Raw genomic sequence first — 21,332 nt, 5'->3', positions numbered from 1 at the left:
TAAACCACTAAATGTGTAGAAATTTGTTATGGCAGTCCTAGGAAGCTGATAGAATTATTAAGGTTTGGGGATTTTATGTTGTTATCAGTGACATTGTTTTTTGGTTTGGATACATGCTTCAGTTCTGAAGCTTGAAAATTATGGCTCTGTAAAACACCTAAAAGCAATGTCCACAACAAGCAAAGGTCAACTGGTGGTTACCTAGGGTCAGTATGGGAATGGGGATTGACTAGAAATCAGCCCAAGAGATCTTATAGGAGTAATGGAAAATGGTAAAACTGGATGGTGGTGATGATTGCTCAACTTGATAAATTTACTAAAAGTCACTGAATCCTATACTTACAAAGGGTGAATACCACAAAGGGTGGCATGTGGTATATAAATTGTGCTCCAGTAAAGTTTATTTTAAACAAATCTAAGAGCAGAGGAAAATTTAGGAGCCCAAACGAGGCATCTAGTCTCTGGTGAGGAATTCTTTGTGAAATGTGCTGAAAATGATCAGTTGGGCAAATCATTGGCCAAGGGTTCCCAAGTCTGTTTTGATTATAAGCAGCCCTAAGTGATCAGGGATCATAGAAGATACTGTGAAAAGCCTGTTTTCCTCTGCTTGTTTTCACCAGATCATTCAGTAAAGGACTTGTTTTACTGAGATGAGGAAAATTAAAATCTGCTCTCTAGTCATTCTGTTTAGATTTCTGTTTCGGGAAATTTCTACTGCATTTATCTTTGGAAAGAAGCACCTCACAGCTCATAAATAGCATAGCTAAAATATCTAGGATGCCAATCCCTGGAAAAAAGTAAAATATGTGAAAAAAATTAAATTCAGATTATATATCTATATGAATTTTTAATGAAGTATAACATGCACTTAGACAAGTATACAAGTCCTAAGTGGACAACTTCATGAATTTTCACAAACCAAACATATCTGTAATAACTCACACTCAGATGGGTTGAGAACATCTCAGAACCCCAGGACCACCCTTATCTTCCCTTTGGGTCACTACATTCCACCAAAAGTAATCACTAGGCTGACATATAATAGCATAGATTATTTGCCTAGTTTTGATCATTACACAGATGGAATTATAAAGTATATAGTTGTTTATTGCCTATTTTCTCATGAGATTCACTCATAGTTTAGTATGTGGTTGCAATTTATCCTCAATTGCTGTACAGAATTCCATGTGTGAATATAATGCTGTATGAGTTTCTTATTGCTGCTGTAACAAATTACCACAAATTTAGTGGCTTAAAGCAACACAAAGTTTTTTTCATAATTCTAAAGTCAGAAGTCTAGAATCGGGTCTACAAAGCTGTATTCCTTTAGGAGGCTTTAAGAAAATCTATTTACTTACTTTTTCTAGTTTCTGGGGGCTGCCTACATTCCCTGGCTCCTGGCCCCTTTTTCCATCTTTAGGGCCAGATTGGTAGCATCTGCTTTCCTCTCTGATCTTTGTTTCCATCTTTATACCTGTTCCTTAATCTCTGACCTTCTTGCATCTCACTTGTGCCCTTGTGCCCTTGTGATTATATCTGGCTCATCCCAGTAATACAGGATAATCACCCCATTTCAAGATCCTTAACTTAAGTCATATCTGCAAAGTATGTTTTACTATGTAAGGTGACATACTCACAGGTTGCAGGGACTGGGACATAAACATCTTTGGGGAAAGGGCATGATTTAACCGACTACAGCCACAATAAGGTTATTATTGGGCATTTAGGTCATTTCCAGTTTTTACCTAATTGAAATAATTCTGCTATGGAACATTCTTTTATATGTCTTTTGGTTTCACTATTGGGCATATATGGGTCCTAGGATATGTGCAAACAACTCTCCAGTGTGGTCATGCACTTCATACTCCAACCAAGAAAGTATGAGAGTTCCAGCTGCTCCATGTCTTGTGACTACTAGTTACTGCCCCTTTCTTTCCTATTTTTTTTTAAATTTAAGAGCTGATATACTTTGATTGTCAGTTCCCAGCTCATGAATCTGTGCCTCACTGTGATGTACTTGAATCTCTTGTCCTCCAAAGCTGAAGATTCCTAGAGCAGTTCCTATTCTGAAAGTAGATGAACCATCTTCAAGTACCACTCTAGCCCAGTATGACAGTGATTCCAAGAAAAACTATGGCTCCCAGTCAAACATCAACATGAAGTATATTTCAAAAGAAGACTTCCCTGACTGGTGGCAAGTAAGAAAACTGAGAAGGTAAGTCCCAGCTTTCAGTCCAGCTGCACAGCGCGTCAAGTAGGTATTACCGCACTGCCTCAGAGCTGAGCCTCAGCACAGCCTGCACAGGCCATGGCTGAGACAGGGCTGCCCTCTCAGAAAATCCTGTGCCTGAGCCAGAAGCCCAGAGTAGTGGTGGCCCCACTGGGACTCAGCACCACAGACTTGCCATTTAGATGATTGAATCTAATGATGTGTACAATACTTGAGCACTTTATTCCCTTTCTTTTCTTTCCTTCTTCCTCCAAATAACCCCACATTCCAGAACACCAAATCTTTAAAATATATCCTTTATCTGAGAGAGCTTAGAGTGGGTAGGTTTTTGCAACGTGCTTTGGCATCACTGGCCAATGACAAGTATTCAAACGAGGCTGTGGCTGCCTCTCAGGATGTACACCTTCACCTATAGTCTTCTTTGCCACTTGCACTTTTCACTTCACATCTGGGACATTTTTCCTATTTGAAGACATGAGGATATACTACATTTTTCATTTTTTAATGTTTTAGCTGTGGTAAAACAGCACAAAATTTACCACCTTTGTCATTTTGCAGTGTAGAGTTCAGTAGTGTTCATTACATTCCCACTGTTGTGTAAGCTACCTGATTATTGTGAATGTCTGTATTGTATTCCATCATGTGGATAAACCTAAGTGATGCACAACTGATGGACACTCTCCACATGTTCTTAAAAACCACAAAAAGGCTAAATAAATTGCTTGGTATTTTTAAATAAGAGCTTTCTTATGAAGAGCTGAAGGGAAAAAGCTTTGCTAGTGAGCACGGCTCTTTGGGAAGCTGGGGCTTTCCAGGCTTTCCTTGAACTGCAGCCAGAGGAGCACTTCCTTGTTAAGGAAGCTTGTCACTCTGAAGTGTGATTTTGAAAAAGAGCCTGGGTTGTGAAGGCAAACAGGAAATAGGTCCTACCTTCCAACTAAAACAGCCTTTGGACTTGGAGAAGTCGGCACTGCCTCATGGGCTGCTTCACACACCAAGTAAAAGAGATAAAATGATGGGTGGAGAGGATGAAGAGAACCCTGCAGATCTGTGTGTGTACACACGGAGTTAAAAGGTTCAGTATTTTCAGGACTTTCCTTTGCAAGCATAACAGCAAAGAGGAAAATGACATATTAAAATATATTAATGACAGAATGCTTGCACACATACAAGAAAATCAGAGCAAACCCAGTCAGGATGATTTATTAACCCAAGTTTTCTATTGTTTGGGGTTATTATGAGCCATTATTAAAAACTCTCTTTTGTTTAGGCATCCTATCAAATGACTGCTTTTTAGTGGGCTCACTGCAAGGATGAAAATGTGAAAATGACTCATCAGCTTCAATTTCCAAACCAAGTGACATATATGGGTCACAATATTAAATAAAGCTAAAACATATCCAAACAATTACTTTTGTCATTTAACATTTATAAATAAATATAAATTTATGAACTGTATCTCTCTCTTTTGTAGCAGTGAAGATTTGGCATGCAGTAATCAAAGGGAAAGAAATGTTGTAAATCACAACACCTCAAAGATGTCATGGTAAATCAACTTCAGATATTCTGTTGCAGCCAGGATTTCTTTCATCTGCAGGAAAACTAACCACAGGTGTAAAAATTTTGCAACTAGCCTTTAATTTTAAGGTGACTATAAAACAAACAAATACATGGAGTTTGCTTCTTTGAACCCTGACAGTGGTCTGAATGGATAACTTCCGAGGTTACACTGATATTTCCTACCCATCATACATGATATACACAGGTGTCAGCATGAACACGAACATACCTATGTGAGCCAGAGGGTAAACAACGTGGTGTTGAGGAACTCTTCTTTGAGAATACCTCTATACACTACCCAAGACTTTCTCTAACTTCAAATCACAGCTGCCCCTGAAGCATTTCATCTATTTCATGAGTCTGCTCTTCTGACAGAGTCAAAGAAATCTACATTCCTGGGATCCTCCTGTATCAAGGAGCCAATGTCTTATGAGGCTGAGCATGAGCTCAACTTGTGAGCAACCTTCTCTTCACTTTGCTGACCCCTTCCCAAGTGCAAAAAAGGGAAATCTAACAGTGCAGATTTTATTTATGTGGATAAAAGCAGGGTGGGATTTGACATGGCACTGTGAGGCACTTGGATTATTTCTTGGTATTGTGTGTGTGTGTGTGTGTGTGGGTGGGTATTAACTACGTTTCCTCTCTTCTTAAGGGGCTCCCCTGAATCAAGTTCATCTGAAGAAGAGGAAAACCTTGATGATTATGAGTGAGTTTTGAAAGTCCTCTGTGTTCCTCTAAAACTAGACATAGATATTTCTATTCTATTCTTCTGAAAAGGCTGTATTTACATGGAGAAACTCCTGTGAGGTTCTGGGCCATGAAACTGGAGGATGGGTGGCAATAAACTGGGCTGTTACTAATGAAATTGTTGTTCAGTTGCTAAGCCGTGTCCTATTCTTTGCGACCCCATGGACTGCAGCATGCCAGGCTCCCCTGTACTTCACTATCTCCTGGAGTTTGCTCCAACTCATCTCCATTGAGTCAGTGGTGCCTTCCAACCACCTTATCCTCTGCCATCCCCTTTTGCTTTTGCCTTCAAATTTTTCCCGGCATCAGGGTCTTTTCCAGTGAGTTGGCTCTTCATATCAGGTGGCCAAAGTACTGGAGCTTCAGCTTCAGCGTCAGTCCTTCCAATGAATATTCAGGGTTAATTTCCTTTAGGATCAACTGGTTTTGATCTCCCTGCCATCCAAGGGACTCTCAAGAGTCTTCTCCAGCACCACAATTCGAAAGCATCAATTCTTTGGCGCTCAGCCTTCTTTAGGGTCCAATTCTCACATCTGTACATGACTACTGGAAAAACCACAGCTTTGACTAGACAGACCTTTGTAGGAAAAGTGATACCTCTGCCTTTTAATATACTGTCTAGGTTTGTCATAGCTTTTCTTCCAAGGACCAAGCATCTTCTAATTTAATGGCTGCATTTACTGTCAGCAGTGATTTTGGCGCCCAAGAAAATAAAATCGGTCACTGCTTCCACTTTTTCTTCTATTTGTCATGAAGTGATGGAACCAGATGCCATGATCTTAGTGTTTTGAATGTTGAGTTTTAAGCCAGCTTTTTCACTCTCCTCTTTCATCCTCATCAATATACTTCCCCCCAATCTAGATGATCTAAACTGGCTGCACAAATTCTTGGGATTTATTACCTAGCTGACCCCCATCCCTTTATTTTGCTTTGTCTTCATAGATACAGCCTATGACATTTCTGCTGATTATTTCTTTCCTGGAGGCCCTCATCAGGATGATTTTTGAAGGCTCTTATTAGCTTTAAGTCCAATTTTGAAGTTAGTTATGATGCAGTAATTTCACATAGTAGCACAACTGAGCCTTGAATATCAGAGCATTTTTATGTTGGGAGATTCCTATTTCAAGGGTGACCTTATCATTGAACATCCAAACTAGGATACTTTAAGAAGAGGAAGAATGTACTGTTCAGTGTTACACCTGGACATAGGACAAAGACACAGGACCATACAGACATAAAGTGGACTCCTCTGGGCAAGTAAGAATGTGTGCTCACCTCAATTACACAGAGACAGAGTGGTCTTAAGTGGCTGTTAAGGTCCTTTCCAAAATCTAAGATTCTATCATTGGACAACAATTAGGCACAAATAATCATCTCCTGGATTTAGTTGTAGCGTAGTTGCTCAGTCCTGTCTGACGCTTTGTGAGCCCATGGACTGTAGCCCGCCAGGCTCCTCTGTCCATGGAATTTCCCAGGCAAGAATACTGGAGTGGGTTGCCATTCCCTTCTCCAGGGGATCGTCTTGACCTGGGGACTGAACCCAGGTCTCCCGCATTTCAGCCAGATTCTTTAGCATCTGAGCCACCAGGGACTTAGAGGCTGGCATTAAGGAGAAGTGGGAATAACAAGGCACACTGCATCTCTCAGACAACCTGCTACCTGACAGTGACTAAGTCAGTTGGACACTAGGAGAACACATATTACTAGCTTTGTTTTTGTATGAGTTCTGTTATTGTTTCATTGGCTACAAGTGTAGTGAGAGCTTTTTCAAAGTACATGTCACTGCCTCCACTTCCCCTACTTTTACCCTCCAGAAGGCACCTGCTGGAATCATTCAAACTAAGATAAAAATGACTGAGAAAGACCAGCACAAAAATTATCCAAAGATAATTGTACTTTAACAATTGACAAAGATTTAAACCAATGGGAGTGAACCTCTCATCATGGACTTTAGTCTTTAGTATTTAGATGAACTGGAAGGCTTCCTTTGATTCAGAAAGCCCAGCTGTGACCATACAGACAGTCTCTGTCTCCATCATTTCTAGATTCCAAAGTGGGGTGAGAGGTGTGCCTTGGGGAAACAATCAGGAAAGATATGTAGGCCCCACCCCCAGAATCACAACTGGGTGGTGGAGACTCAGGAATCTGAGTTTTTTAAATAGCTCTTCAAGTGATTCTCTTCAGCAGCCAAGTTTGGAAACCCCTGATCTAAGCCAATGCATCATTTTACAGATGAGAAAGTTAAGTGACAAGTTATGCAATTAAAAACTATTCATTCTCAAAATGGAATTCTTTTCTATTGCAGCTGGTTTGCAGGTAACATCTCCAGGTCACAATCTGAGCAGTTACTGAGACAAAAGGTAAGTAGTTTCATCTTTAAAATAGCCTCTAAGAATGTCTTTCTGTTGTTGGGCTCAGAGGGTACCGCACTGCTCACAGAAACCCTATCATTAATTATACAGTCCAGACATCATAGTGCTAATTGTTCAGCTTATGGGTTACCAGGTCCTTCACATCTAGCCTTCCTCTATTCCCTTTGCTCTATAATAAACCATTCAAAAATTTAGTGGTTGAAGCAAGATCTATGATTCCTCACCATTCTGGAGGCAGCTGGGCCAGCAGTTTTTCCGCAGGTTTTGCTTAGATTCACTCACGTGGCTGCCTTTAGCTGGTGGACTGACTAACAGTGGGGTTAGCTGGGGTAGTCAACCAGGGTGGGTGCCATGTTCCATCTCCATGTGGCTAACTTGGGCTTCCTCACAGCATGGTGATCTCAAGGCAGTGGTTGAAGAGGCCAAGCCTCACAGTTCAGGGCAAGTAAATACGGAGTCTCAGCTTTTGTCATGTTTGCTAATGTCCCACTGGCCAAAGCAAATCACATGGCCCAGCCCAGAGTCAATGTGGGAGGGGACTGCCCAGAGCAGGAATATACAAAGAGAAGACTTACTGGGGGCCATCTGCACCTCATACTTCAATTCTGTCACAAAAACCATTAGCACCTAAACCAGAGTACAGCAGATGTAATGGGGAGTAAATCTATCGGATTTTGTTACTAGTTGGTAATGGACTTACCAATGGCAAACTCTTTTGACCTACAAAAATAATACTTTGCTATAGTTCAACGTAATACAGCACACCAATTATTTCTTTGAGGGGTAATAACGAGAAGGTGGTGGCCACTATCGAACTCAGTATTTTTTCACATTCACAGTTTTAAAATCCACTTTGTCTCAATCTAAACTTGCTTAGAATCAGAACATTAAGCAAAGCAAGTTGAGCATAAATTTAACAAATGATTTGTTCTGTATCTTTGGTGTTCCAGGGGCATGATATGGTGATAGAAGTGTTAGTCACTCAGTCATGTCTGACTCTTTGCGACCCCATGGTCTATCCATGGAATTCTCCAGGCAAGAATACTGGAGTGGGTTGCCATTTCCTTCTCCAGGGGATCTTTCCAACCCAGGGATCAAACTCAGGTCTCCTGCATTGCCAGCAGATTCTTTACCATCTGGATAGCTGGCTTTAAATTTTATTTCTGAAAGATTAAAATGTTAGGTATGCACAAACACCAAACAGGGAAAACTATCACAGGTTAAAAATTAACTGGAGAGGAAGAGTTGAGGCACATAGTTCAGTTCAGTTCAGTCGCTCAGTCTTGTCCGACTCTTTGTGACCCCATGAATGGCAGCATGCCAGGCTTCCCTGTCCATCACCAACTCCCGGAGTCCACTCAGACTCACGTCCATCGACTCAGTGATGCCATGCAGCCATCTCATCCTCTGTCGTCCCCTTCACAGGGCAAACCTATAAAGACAATGGATGAGAGAAAGAGGGAAGCTAAACTGGGAGTTCTTTCCATGCCAACTAGTGGGCAATCTGTGCTGTCAATGACATTTAAAGTGGATCTAAAAGATCTATTTTCCTACCACCTACCAGCACAAGTCATTTTCAAGAATAATGAAAATGTTTTCTGTCCCTTCCATATTCGCCTTTCTATTTAGGGGAAAGAAGGAGCATTTATGGTTAGAAACTCCAGCCAGGCGGGAATGTACACAGTGTCCTTGTTTAGTAAGGCTATGAAGTAAGTACGATGTGGATTTCTTTATCTTCTTGTGTATGTTCTTTGAATATCCTGGTCATTGGGTCACATTTTGCGATAAGGCCCCATCTTTCAACTCTGGAATTTGGAATCAAAGTATTTCTGTTGAATGTGACTATTTGTAGTTGCCTTCCCCCACCCCCACTACTTTCAAGAGGCTGTTTTCTAGGTGATTCGCTCCTACCCATTGCAGGCAGCAGAGTATTGCCCAGTATACAGACTGCCTCAGGAAACGCTTGTTAAAGGAATCCTGCATTATTCCCCCTTGATTCATCCTGAGCCTAGAAAGAGAGAAAAATAGCAATGGCACCTCTCCACTCTTGGTTCTAGCCACCAGCCGAACTGAGAAACCTACCCCAACGTCTGGTTTTTAGTAAGTCTTTCCAGTGGGAGCAGGAGGTTGATTCAGTGTAGCAGTGTTTTCACTGATGGCTCCTTTCTAGGATGCTGTCCTATTGGTGGGGTTAAGAGTTCCGGTGTGAAGCTGCACCTCTGAGTCCAAATCCTGACTCTGCCATTCCAAAACATTAGGACATTAAGCAAGTTACTTAATTTCTGTGCCTCAACTTCCTCATCTGAAAAGTGGACATAATAACAATTATTATGTTCTATGGATGAAATGGATTAATTCACATATTGGAGCAGAACAGTGCCTGGCACATAGTAATGTGTTTACTATTATTATTGTTGTTTGGAAAAAGTAATATGAGCTGCCTCACTACTTCTATCCCAACACTTAGGTGTATATAAGGCCCCCACAGTCATCTCAAGCAAGCTGTCATCAACATCAGGATTCCCCTCCAGAGTTTTATAAGCCACTTTCCCATTGGTTGTTAGCCTTTTTGTTCCTTCTAAACATCCTGTGAAGCAAACAGGAAAGCTGTTTTTACTTGCACCATTTTACATGAGAGGATTGTGGTTCAAACAGAGCTTACAAAGACCCACCCTCAAAACTAATAAATGACCCACTTGAACCCAGATCTTCAACAGCTGAGTTCATGTTCATGTTCTCTCAACCATATCCCTGTGTCTTTGCTGAAATCTGGTCAGATCTTGATTAGGACCATTTGAAAAAAAAAGTCTACGTTTGCGACCCTTTCTTAATGGTTGGATTGAATGACCTTGAATGACTGAAGGGCCTTGGTGGCTTCTCGATATGCCCTGTCTCATGCTGCATATATGTATTTTTAAAATAATTAATGTAAAAGTTATTTTATTTCAGGAATGTTTTCACAGAGTGCCGACTTCCAATTTGAGATAACAGCATGTACCATAAACATCCGCATGGCATCTTTCACTGCTAGAAGCCACATTCCCGGTGCACCTCATGCACAAAGTTGCAAATGTGGGTGGTGACTCAAGCCAACCCAGTAAGGAGGCAGAGAAGGCCTGGATCACTGAATATCAAAATCTCTGCGGCCCTCAGGCCCTCCAGTTTCAGCCAAATCTGATGTCAAAAGTCCTCTTAGTTAAGCTTCATGACACCAGATTCATTTTTGAAGGTGGCTAGGGAGAAAAAAATCAGCAAACAGATGAGGAATCAAATGAAAAGAATCCCAGTGAATGACTACAGAAGGCTTCTTTTATGAAACACCATCAGTGGGCTGAATTTGATTCTAAGACCAAGAGCCAATGAGCCATTTGCAACAAGAAAGCATCCTTTCTCTTTTTATAATTACAATTCTAGTAAGGGTGGTATTATAGCAATAAGAATATATTAATAGTTTTTTATGTGCCAAGTATAGTGCAAACTGATATGGTCATAATCTCAACTGAACTTTGAAATAACTGGATGAGGTAACTAGCCAGCAACAGAACTCTACTCAAAACACAGTTCTAGACTGGTGTGTGTGTGTGTGTGTGCACGCGCGCGCACACATGCACTTAGTCACTCAGTCATGTCCGACTGTTTGCAACTCCATGGACTATAGCCTACCAGACTCCTTTGTTCATGGGATTCTCCAGAATACTGGAGTGGTAGCCATTCCTTTCTCCAGGGGATGTTCCCATCTCAGGGACTGAACCCTTGTCTCCTGCATCTCCTTCATTGCAGGTGGATTTTTTACTGTCTGAGGCACAGGGAAGCCTGGGCTGCCATGCCATACTCTAAAATCTAAGACAGGCACATCATTGCTGGTTAGCCTAAATCAACATGCATCAATTCACCACTATTTTCTACAAGTAGAGCAAAAGAAAAAGAATGTTTTATGTGGAAAAGGTACAAGTTCACAAGAGGAATTAAAGGCTGTTCCCACCCACTCCATCCTGTACACTCCACTCCCAAAAGAGCCTCCACCCACAGCCTAGTGACCATTTTTTCCCACATTTTAATCTCCATTATTATCCTAAAAGAGAACTGATATTTCAGAATAATGATCCTAAAAACTGCAGGGCTCTCAATCATCAAAGGAAGATGGCTGCTTTATACTTACTAAGGGAAGAACCGTACAGAAAGGGGGAATTTTATGATAGGTGAATTCTGTATGAGCACAAAGGATCCACTGAGTTCAGAGAGGAGCTCTCTTACATAATTATGGCTTGTCATGTATACCTCCAGAAAAAACACTGGATGTCAAGACTGAGAAACCGTCTCTGACTTTCCTCTCCAAAATTTGCAAATGTACCTAAGAAAATGATTTAATCATTCTTTAATCAAGCTTCAGTTGTTGATTTAAAACATTCTAACATTCTTTCTTCCTTACTAGTGATAAAAAAGGAACTGTCAAACATTACCATGTGCATACAAATGCTGAGAACAAATTGTACCTGGCAGAAAACTACTGTTTTGATTCCATTCCAAAGCTTATTCACTATCATCAACACAATTCAGCAGGTAACTTGGTTCAGTTTTTCTCTTATGCTGATAAATATAAATTTTCTTGGACATTACTGACCCTCCAAATTCTTTTTTAAAACTGAAGAATAGTTGATTTACAGTGTTTCAGGTGTACAGCAAAGTGATTCAGTTATATATATATATATATTCTTTTTCAGATTCTTCCCATTTTGGGTTATTATAAGATACTAAATATAATTCTCTGTGCATTACAGTAGGACCTTGTTTGTTTTACATGTAGTAGTGTGTATCTGCTAAACTCAAACTCCTAATTTATCCCTCCCCCTCCCCCAATACTCTCAATTATATAAGGAACCATGAAAGTAGGGGGAAAATGCTCACAAGCCCTATGCCTGCTGTGCGGGGTTTTGTGTGTATGTGTATGTGTATATACACACACAATTTTATTTATTCATTTACTTTGGGCTCTGCTGGGTCTTTGTTGCTGCACTGGCTTTCCCTAGTTGCAGTGCGTGGGCAGTCACTGCAGTGACTTCTCTTGTTGTGGAGCATGGGCTCTAGGGTGTGAGGGCTTCAGCAGTTGTGGCTCCTGGGCTCTAGAGCACAGGCTCAGTAATTGTGGGGCACAGGCTTACTTGCTCTGCGACATGTGGGATCCTCCTGGATCAGGGATCGAACTCGTGTCTCCAGCATTGACAGGCGGATTCTTTACCACTGAGCCACCAGGGAAGCCCTGCTGTGTGGTTTTTACCCTACATTTCCTGGAATATAACATTATACACTCTACAATGCCAGAAAAAAACGAAGCTGAGTGAGTTCAATGACTTAGAAGTAGAGATTCCCTTTTAAAATATTTGCAGGGTTTTTTTCTGCCTATAGAAGATGATTGCAAAATTCAAATAAGATAGAAATGTGCATCATTGGAGACATAACCTCCATGAACAAGTCAGTGTCTATTATGAAAATTTTTTCTACGCTGATACTAACACTCATTATCTATGTATATATATTATATATGTGTGTATGTATACACATTATATGTTTACAGAGATGAGATCATTCTACACATACTACTTTTCAGCTTACTTTCTTTCCTCAGCATCTTAGAGGTCTTTCCATGCACACGCATACAGTTGAGTCTGTTCTGTTAAAAGAGAATTCTAGTGTAGAATTACTCCATCATTTTTCACCTAATCCTACACTGATAAGCAGTTGGAGTATATACAATATTTTCCCATAATACTGGCTGTCTCAGTAAATATAGCTTTGTGCACCTGTATGGGTGTTTCTGTAGCCAAACTCCCTAAAAGAATTTGAGATAATGGTTAAGAACATTTAAAATTGAGGCACTGTCAAATGCTTTTCAGAAATGTACACTCCCACCAAGAGCAACACTTCATTCTCACTGACTCTGGGTACTATCACTCTTTTTAATTTTGCCTGATTGACTGCTGAAATATATATACAGAAATTGCCATATGATCCAGGAATTCCATTCCTGGGTATATATCCAAAGAAAATAAAAACATTCACTTGAAAAGATATATGAACCCCATGTTCATAGACACATTATTTATAATAGCCGAGATATGGAAGCAACTTAAGTATCCATCACCAGATGAACAGATAAAGAAGATGTGGTACATATATACAATGGAATATTACTCAGTCATAAAAGAGAATGAAATTCTATCATTTGCAACAAGTCAGTGGACTAGAAGGTTTATGTTCAGTGAAATGTCATACAAAGACAAATACTTTGTTATCACATATGTGGAATCTAAAACATAAAACAAAAGTAAGAATATAACTAACCATACTCACAGATACAGAGGACAAACTAGCGGTTACTGGGGGAGAGACAGGGAAGGGGCAAGACAGGGGTAGGGGATTAAGCGATACAAACTACTATGTATAAAATTAACAAGTTATAAGGATATATTATACAGCACAGGGAAATATAGCCATTATTTTCTAATACCTTTAAATGGAGTATAATCTATAAAAATACTGAATCACTAGGTTGTACACCCAAAACTAATATAGTATTGTAAATCCACTGTGCTGCTGCTGCTGCTGCTAAGTCGCTTCAGTCGTGTCCAACTCTGAGCGACCCCATAGACGGCAGCCCACCAGGCTCCCCCGTCCCTGGGATTCTCCAGGTAAGAATTATGGAGTGGGTTGCCATTTCCTCTTCCAATGCATGAAAGTGAAAAGTGAAAGTGAAGTCGCTCAGTCGTGTCCGACTCTTAGCGACCCCATGGACTGCAGCCTACCAGGCTCCTCCGTCCATGGGATTTTCCAGGCAAGAGTACTGGAGTGGGGTGCCATTGCCTTCTCCAGATGGCTAGCTAATAACACAATAATAAAAAAGGAGAAAAGTTAGAAAAAATGGGGAAAATTTTTAAATAGATTCCATCAAGAAACTAATTTTGATGAGATTTTTTAAAATCACATAAAGTAGTTTTACACTTTTAATTTTTGCTTTAATAGAACTAATTAGTCAAGTCCAGCAAATTAATTTTACAGGACGAATATGGTCAAAATAGATTCTTTCTGCATGAGAACATCCTGAACTCTGTGCTTTTTCAGCTCCTCTAGACACAGCAGAAGCAGAGATGTGAACCAATGTAATGTAATGTGATGTGATACAATGTGATCATGTGATGATAATGTTGCTGATTTCATTGCAGGCATGATCACACGACTCCGCCACCCTGTGTCGACCAAGGCCAATAAGGTTCCCATCTCTGTGTCCTTGGGAAGCGGTATGGACATGCCCTTGTGCTCCTAAGCTCCTATCTTTTGTGGTTTAAAAATATACATATATTTATATGTATATATACATACATTTTTATATATTATACATCTGGTGGCTCAGCGGTAAAGAATCCTTAGTGTGCTTAGTACCCTTAGTTTGGTAAAATAACATTACATTTTCTTATAAAGCAAATTAAACTCTGATCTGGGAGAGTGTCATTATCATAAGTACACAAGGTTGCAAACTAGCCCCATGATCAGGCACAGACTCCAGAATGAGAAAGGACAGGCAGTGGATCCATCTTTTTGGTATGCTCGGGAGATTACAAAATTAGGTTGGTAGGATAGAAAAGATTTTAGTTTGTTCAAGAAAATTAATGAATATATTACAGCTGAGGCCCTCCCTGGCCCTATCTGAACAGGGATCTGCTTCCTGTCTTCCTTTTTTTCCCCCAGTAAATTTACAATAATGACACCCTCCCGGATCAGAGTTTAATTTGTTTTATAAGAAAATGTAATGTTATTTCACCAAGCTAAGAGCACTAAACACATCAAGTCTTTCCAACATACCTCTGGTTGCTAAAGGTTTTTTAACTCTAATCTTTCTTGTCACTAATTGAAGCTACTTCAGGAACAATACTGTTCTGGTGGCATTGTCATGTGGTTTAACAGGTCATAAGATCACATAACTAACAGTTTTCTTTTTAAGTGAGCAGCTCTTTAAAAAAAGTCTTGCTGTTCTTCATGTTGTCAATATTAAAGTCTCACTGGAGAGGAAGTCACTTGAGAAGCTGTTAGCCTCAAACTCTTCTATTCTTATCCTGAAGAGTGCCTGTCTTGCTTTATTAGGAATCTGGGAACTGAAACGTGAAGAGATTACCCTGTTGAAGGAGCTGGGAAGTGGCCAGTTTGGAGTGGTCCATCTGGGCAAGTGGAAGGGGAAGTATGATGTTGCTGTTAAGATGATCAAGGAGGGCTCCATGTCAGAAGATGAATTCTTCCAGGAGGCCCAGACCATGACGTAAGTTTCTTCTGAGGAACTGTTGTTTAGCCCTCATCATGAGAGGACATTCATGCTAACAGGACTGTCCCTAACATCTGTAAGGCCTGAACCAAGAGTCCACATATCATAGAATATATAATGGAATATTAGCCATAAAAATGAAAAATGTCATTTGCAGCAATATGGATAGACCTAGATATTCGCATATTAAGTGAAGACACAAAAAGACAAATATCATATGATAACACTTATATGCGGAATCTAAAATGGGACTCAAATGAACTTATCTGTGAAAAAGAAACAGACTCACAGACATACAGAACAGACTTGTGGCTGCCAGGGGGGAGGGGAAGTAGGAGGGATGGAGTGGGAGTTTGGGGTGCAAAATGCAAATGCAAATTATTATATACAGAATGGATAAACAACAAGGTCCTACTGTATAGCACAGGGAACTATATTCTATATCCTGTAATAAACCATAATGGAAAAGAAAAAAGAATCATCCTGTTAATCGATAAAAGTAGGTCAATTACATAAGGAGTAATTGATGAACATCCTAATAGCTGTGGGGACCTACTAGAAGTGCTATGTCACGTGGTTGTGGTGGTTGTTTGGTTGCTAAGTCATGTCCGACTCTTTTGTGACCCCGTGGACTATAGCCCGCCAGGCTCCTCTGTCCATGGACTTCTCCAGGCAAGAAAACTGGAGTGGGTTACCATGCCCTCCTCCAGGGGATCTTCCTGACCCAGGGATGGAATCCATGTTTCCTGCTTGGCAGGCAGATCTCTTTACCACTGAGTCACCTGGGAAGCCCATGTCATGTAGTTACTATTTTCTAATCTATTAACAAAAAATGACATCCTAACTCAAAATGAAGCTTTTTTAAAAGAAAAGAAAATCACAACTAATCTCACTTCTCTAATATGACAACTGTTTTCATTTTACTAATGAGATGTTTAGACATCAGTTAGATGCTTTAAAATAGAAGTGACTGCTCTTAGGATATGCTGCTGCTGCTGCTGCTAAGTCGCTTTAGTCGTGTCTGACTCTGTGCGACCCCAGAGACGGCAGCCCACCAGGCCCCCCCGTCCCTGGGATTCTCCAGGCAAGAACACTGGAGTGGGTTGCCATTTCCTTCTCCAATGTGTGAAAGTGAAAAGTGAAAGTGAAGTCGCTCAGTCATGTCTGACTCTTAGCGACCCCATGGACTGCAGCCCACCAGGCTCCTCGGTCCATGGGATTTTCCAGGCAAGAGTACTGGAGTGGGGTGCCATTGCCTTCTCCGGCTCTTAGGATATAGCTTCCTCCAAATCAGTCATAGAAGTTCTCAAGATGCTACAAGACTAAGCAGGATTTCTGAGGTATTAGACAGACCACTGCTTCCCTGATTCTCTGCAGGAAAGTTGAATAAGCACCCAAAGCAGCTTAATGGATGCTGAGGTTGTCAGTGTCCAATAGGAGGCAGCTTTTTTCTGCCTCCAAAGGCTAATGCTCCCAGAATCAGATCCTAAACTTTCCCCTCTCTTCTGTTTCAGTATAAGGGCAGAAATTAAAACAAACAAAAATCTGACAGTGATTCTTTTTCAGGACATGTGGAAAATGGAATTTGGAAATTCAGTATTGAACTTTGAATATCTGTTGTTTCCAGGAAACTCAACCATCCCAAGCTGGTGAAATTCTACGGAGTGTGTTCAAAGAGATACCCTATATACATAGTGACTGAATATATAACCAATGGCTGCTTACTGAGTTACCTGAAGAGTCATGGAAAAAGACTTGAACCCTCCCAGCTCTTAGAAATGTGCTATGATGTTTGTGAAGGCATGGCCTTCTTGGAGAGCCACCAATTCATACATCGGGACTTGGTAAGGAAAGAAAGCCATCTCCAGCTCCCATCTTCAGCAATGGGGCCATTGGGAGGGATGGCAAAGAGAGCATCTTCACTTACATTGCATTGGCCAAAAAGTTCATTTGGGTTTTCCCATAAGATGTTACAAAAAACCCCAAATGAACTTTTTGACCAACCAATATTTTGCTCATTTGCTTAAGCACATGACACTTTTGTGATAAAAATCACAACTCAAAATAAAACACTTAAGTATAGAAGGAATTTCTAAAGAAGCCATCCAGGTCTATGTAGTTAGGTCGTGGTATAATGGAAAACAGATGCAAAGGAAAGACTTTGGTCAATTTAGTGGTTCCCAGAATCATTTAACCCAAGCTTACCTTTACTCCAGGAAGGATTTAGTGCTAAAGCAATCATTTAATACGATAACTGAAAACACAAGAAATGAAATGCGTACATCTTTGAGTCAGGGTGGATGTGGAGAGTATTCTTCTTGATTTGTACTGGTATTGATTGATCTTTAGAGATTTTCTGGTGCTAAACAGCAAACATGCCACGCATGCTAGGCCAGTGCATTCCGGATTCTCAGTGCTGCATTTACACCTTCAAAGCGCCTGTTAACACACAGGGTCCTAGCAATGGAGAGGGAACCCCTAGACGTGATTTTTCCCTTCTCGTTGATGAGCTCAGGTTCTGTGTTTCATGTCTAATACCTCTCATACCGTTTGACAAGGATGGATGCTTGACGGAAGATACTTCTGTGAGCACATTTTCATTTTGAAAGATTGAAAATTGCAAAGGAAAAAAGACAACATCTATACTCTAGATATTTTCTTTTAAATACAGCATTTGGGGTTGTGATATCTTAGATTTTGCTGACAAATGTCCCAAAGAGAAGGAAAATGTGTGATTTTGATGTCAGGGGATCCTTGGTCATTTTCACTATTGGTAATTTTGTTTTCCCTCTAAAGGCTGCTCGGAACTGCTTGGTAGACAGTGATCTCTCTGTGAAGGTTTCTGACTTTGGGATGACGAGGTAAGCCAGTTCCAAAAGGGCAACGCGTGAAAGAGGGATTTCCATTCACATCTAAACGGGGGTACAAAACATGCTCTGAATTGGGGGCTTAGAAACCTGGATCTCCTCACTCACACTACCTCTGAACACTCATTTCTTCACTGATAAAAATAGGATTGTTCTTCAGAAATTATCCCAAAGCTCTCTTAATTCTTTCAAAACTTTGATAAATATTTTCTAAATGCAAATAAATCCACAAAAGATCCTAAATATTCGTATATAACCTGTTACAGCCAGGAAAAAACAAGAAAAGTTTAAAAAGCCTTGATTGGGGTGGGGTAGGGAGAGAGAGAGAATGCGTGTGTGTGTTTCTGTGTGTGTATGATGGCTCCTTTAGCCCGTTCTGGTTTTTTCTTAATACTATATGCTCAAATGGGCACAGCATTAACACTAGGAAAAATTTTCTTGTCATTTATTAAATTTTCTATAGCATCAGGTAAGGCCGTAGACTCATTCTCTTGGCATTCTAGCAACACTTTAGGATTTGAAAAATTAGTTTGATTGTGATAGCAGTTTAAGAAGAATCTTCCATTTCCTGAATTCTGAATCCTCTTACTATTTATTTAAGCCTTAGAGCCAATTTTCATGGTTTTATACAGGAAATGAAGACATATCTGGTAGCCTTTCCATTCAACAAACATTTATTGAGTGCCTAATGCCTAGGCCCTGTGGGAGATACTGATATAAATGAGTTAATCTCTGCCCTCAAAATGCCCACAGTTGAGTCTAGAGGGCAAGCAGATGTCCCTGCCATTGAGACAAAATACAGCTATAAAGTTGTGCCAATTCAACATAACCACATGTAATTCTGAGGAGGGATAATATAGTTTCAAATTCTGAAGAGTTGACCAAATCCAGCCCTATATTTAGCAAACATGTCCCTAAAAACACCATAGGGAGATCTGTATTTTTTTTTAAGTTTTCTTCAAAATTCATTATGAAAAGCTGCTCCTCTTCCAGAACCCCTAAATATTATAAACAAAAGTGTACCGCATATCCTTGAACATATATTTTTATCATCTTGATATCTTCATAAGATATTGTTGTCCATCATTGCTTACAACAGCAGGTTAGAAGCAACTTACACAGTTAAACAAATAACATTAATTCATAAGAGGGAAGACTATTCAGCCATTAAACATGATGCTGCAGAAGAAAACGTAACCATGGGGGAAATGTTCTTGATATGTCATTAAAGGAAAAATGAAAGCAAACCTCAGTACAACAGAAACCCAATTTTGTTCAAATTATATATAGAAAAAAGATTGGAAAGTACAAGCAAAAATGTATCTTAAGTGGTAGAATGACTGACTATCCTTGGGGTGGGATTCAGAGTGATTTCACTTTTATGTGTTTTTTTAATATTTTATATTTACCAAATACGTGGCATTCATATTTTGGTATTTTCAAAACTAGATATCATTTTTAAAAAATGCTTACAAGTCATAAGCAGCCTGTAGCTAAGCTCAAAAACTGAAAGATCCAGAAAATCAAGGCCCTCGGCGGAGACTGGATGGCTGCAAGCCCTGCGTCGGCCAGCAGAGGGCTTCCCACTTGATACAGCCAAGCGGTGTAAGGGCTGTGTTGATGTTTTCCCCTGCAGGTATGTTCTTGATGACCAATATGTCAGTTCCGTAGGAACAAAGTTTCCAGTCAAGTGGTCAGCCCCAGAGGTGTTTCACTACTTCAAATACAGCAGCAAGTCAGACGTATGGGCGTTCGGTAAGAATGTGGCCACATGAGACCCATTTCACAAGCTGGCTTCCACAACAGGAAACCACATAGCAGCAACATCCATTTTCAGCAAATCCTCTGAGCACTTACAAAATGATCTGTATACCCAGAGATAAGCAAGGGATTGAAGACGATGATGGTGACCCTTTCTTGGGTCGGTGTTAGGATGTCTGCCACTTACTGTATAATTGGCGTGTTGCTAACACCTCCTCATAAAAATCCAAAGGGCTAAAAGCTTTTTTGCATTGAAGATTTTATGTTTTCAAAAAGGAGTCACTGAAAATTAAAACCCAGTTTGCATGAGGTATAAAACGTCGAAGGGCTTAAAATGAAGTCATCAACTTTCTGCATGAAAGTGGCATGATAACCATTATTCTGAGTTGACCAATTTCGGGGGGCATGCCTGGTGTAAACACCAAACATGAGTTAGCACTTTCTTTGGCCCATCCCAATTTCAGCTAGTGTCTTTGTTAAAATTCATCATTTAGATCAGGGGTCAGCAAACCATGACACAGAACCAATTCCAGTGGCCTGTTTCTATAAGGGAAGTTTTATTGGAGTGCTGCCGTGTCCTCTGCACATATGGTTTATGTATTGTCTGTGGTTGATTTTGTGCTTGCAGCAGTAACTGCCACAGAGACTGCATGACCCTCAAACCTAGCAAACTTACTGTGTGGCCTTCCCTATTTTATTAAAAGATCTGCATTGAAATTAAGTAAACATAATTACAAAATTGCTTCCCTGGTGGCTCAGTGGTAAAGAATCTGCCTGCCAAACAGGAGACACAGGTTTGATCCCTAGATCAGGAAGAGCCCCTGGAGGAGGAAATGGCAACCCAATCCAATATTCTTTCCTGGGAAATCCCTTGGACAGAGGAGCCTAGCGGGCTACAGTCCATGGGGTCGCAAAGAGCTGGACACAACTTAGCGAATAAACAGCAGCAGCAATTAGAAAACAGAAATAATTCTTAAATTGTGCTTCTGTAGATATTCTGGTATTTTTCCACATCAGTAGGAATGTCAGGCTTGTTTAAAATCACTGTCAGATGGGCCCAGGATAAGTATTACAAATTATCATAAGGTTATGGAATGTATTAAATACAACTGAGAACTATTTCATGCCTGTCTTAGTCCATAAGTATAATTTGACTTTCTACATGACAACTGAGACTGTCTGAACAAAGGAAAATTTAGTTAGCCATTTATTTTTCTATGTGATAATTTTTTAAAATAATTCTTCCTTTTATAAAACTGGTATTGTTCACTGTAAAAAAATTCCAAGAAATATACAGAAAAAGGAAAAACTACAAAGAGCATTTTAGTGAATACTTAATGTCATTTTGTGCTGATGAACTTGTCAAAATTAGTTTCAATCTCTTTGTATCAATTCATATGCCTTATAAAAGATATTTAAAAAAAATAAGACTCTAGGCCCGCCCTACTCCAACTATCAGAAAATTGTGTTATTTAAAATATATCTTA

The 21,332-nt window shown here is 40.1% G+C and overlaps 1 protein-coding gene across 2 annotated transcripts in view; it reads left to right on the top strand.

The window, feature by feature from the left end:
• BMX (BMX non-receptor tyrosine kinase) overlaps nucleotides 1-21,332 on the top strand; it is a 46,285-nt gene that overhangs the window by 19,797 nt on the left and 5,156 nt on the right. The window contains exons 7-17 of one of the 2 annotated variants that reach the window (XM_070785195.1): nucleotides 2,040-2,215; nucleotides 3,708-3,776; nucleotides 4,443-4,496; nucleotides 6,843-6,897; nucleotides 8,539-8,618; nucleotides 11,342-11,469; nucleotides 14,127-14,201; nucleotides 15,043-15,214; nucleotides 16,845-17,061; nucleotides 18,014-18,078; nucleotides 19,721-19,839. In XM_070785195.1, the coding sequence (XP_070641296.1) occupies nucleotides 2,040-2,215; nucleotides 3,708-3,776; nucleotides 4,443-4,496; nucleotides 6,843-6,897; nucleotides 8,539-8,618; nucleotides 11,342-11,469; nucleotides 14,127-14,201; nucleotides 15,043-15,214; nucleotides 16,845-17,061; nucleotides 18,014-18,078; nucleotides 19,721-19,839 (1,210 nt within the window). Of the gene's footprint in view, nucleotides 1-2,039; nucleotides 2,216-3,704; nucleotides 3,777-4,442; nucleotides 4,497-6,842; nucleotides 6,898-8,538; nucleotides 8,619-11,341; nucleotides 11,470-14,126; nucleotides 14,202-15,042; nucleotides 15,215-16,844; nucleotides 17,062-18,013; nucleotides 18,079-19,720; nucleotides 19,840-21,332 lie in introns of both variants that reach the window. The other variant, XM_070785194.1, reaches the window with a different exon arrangement.

Source organism: Bos indicus, chromosome X (assembly GCF_029378745.1).
Source record: "Bos indicus isolate NIAB-ARS_2022 breed Sahiwal x Tharparkar chromosome X, NIAB-ARS_B.indTharparkar_mat_pri_1.0, whole genome shotgun sequence".
Taxonomy (NCBI): Eukaryota; Metazoa; Chordata; class Mammalia; order Artiodactyla; family Bovidae; genus Bos; species Bos indicus.
The sequence above is the reverse complement of the archived record's forward strand: the minus strand, read 5'-3'. Positions and strand labels throughout refer to the sequence as shown.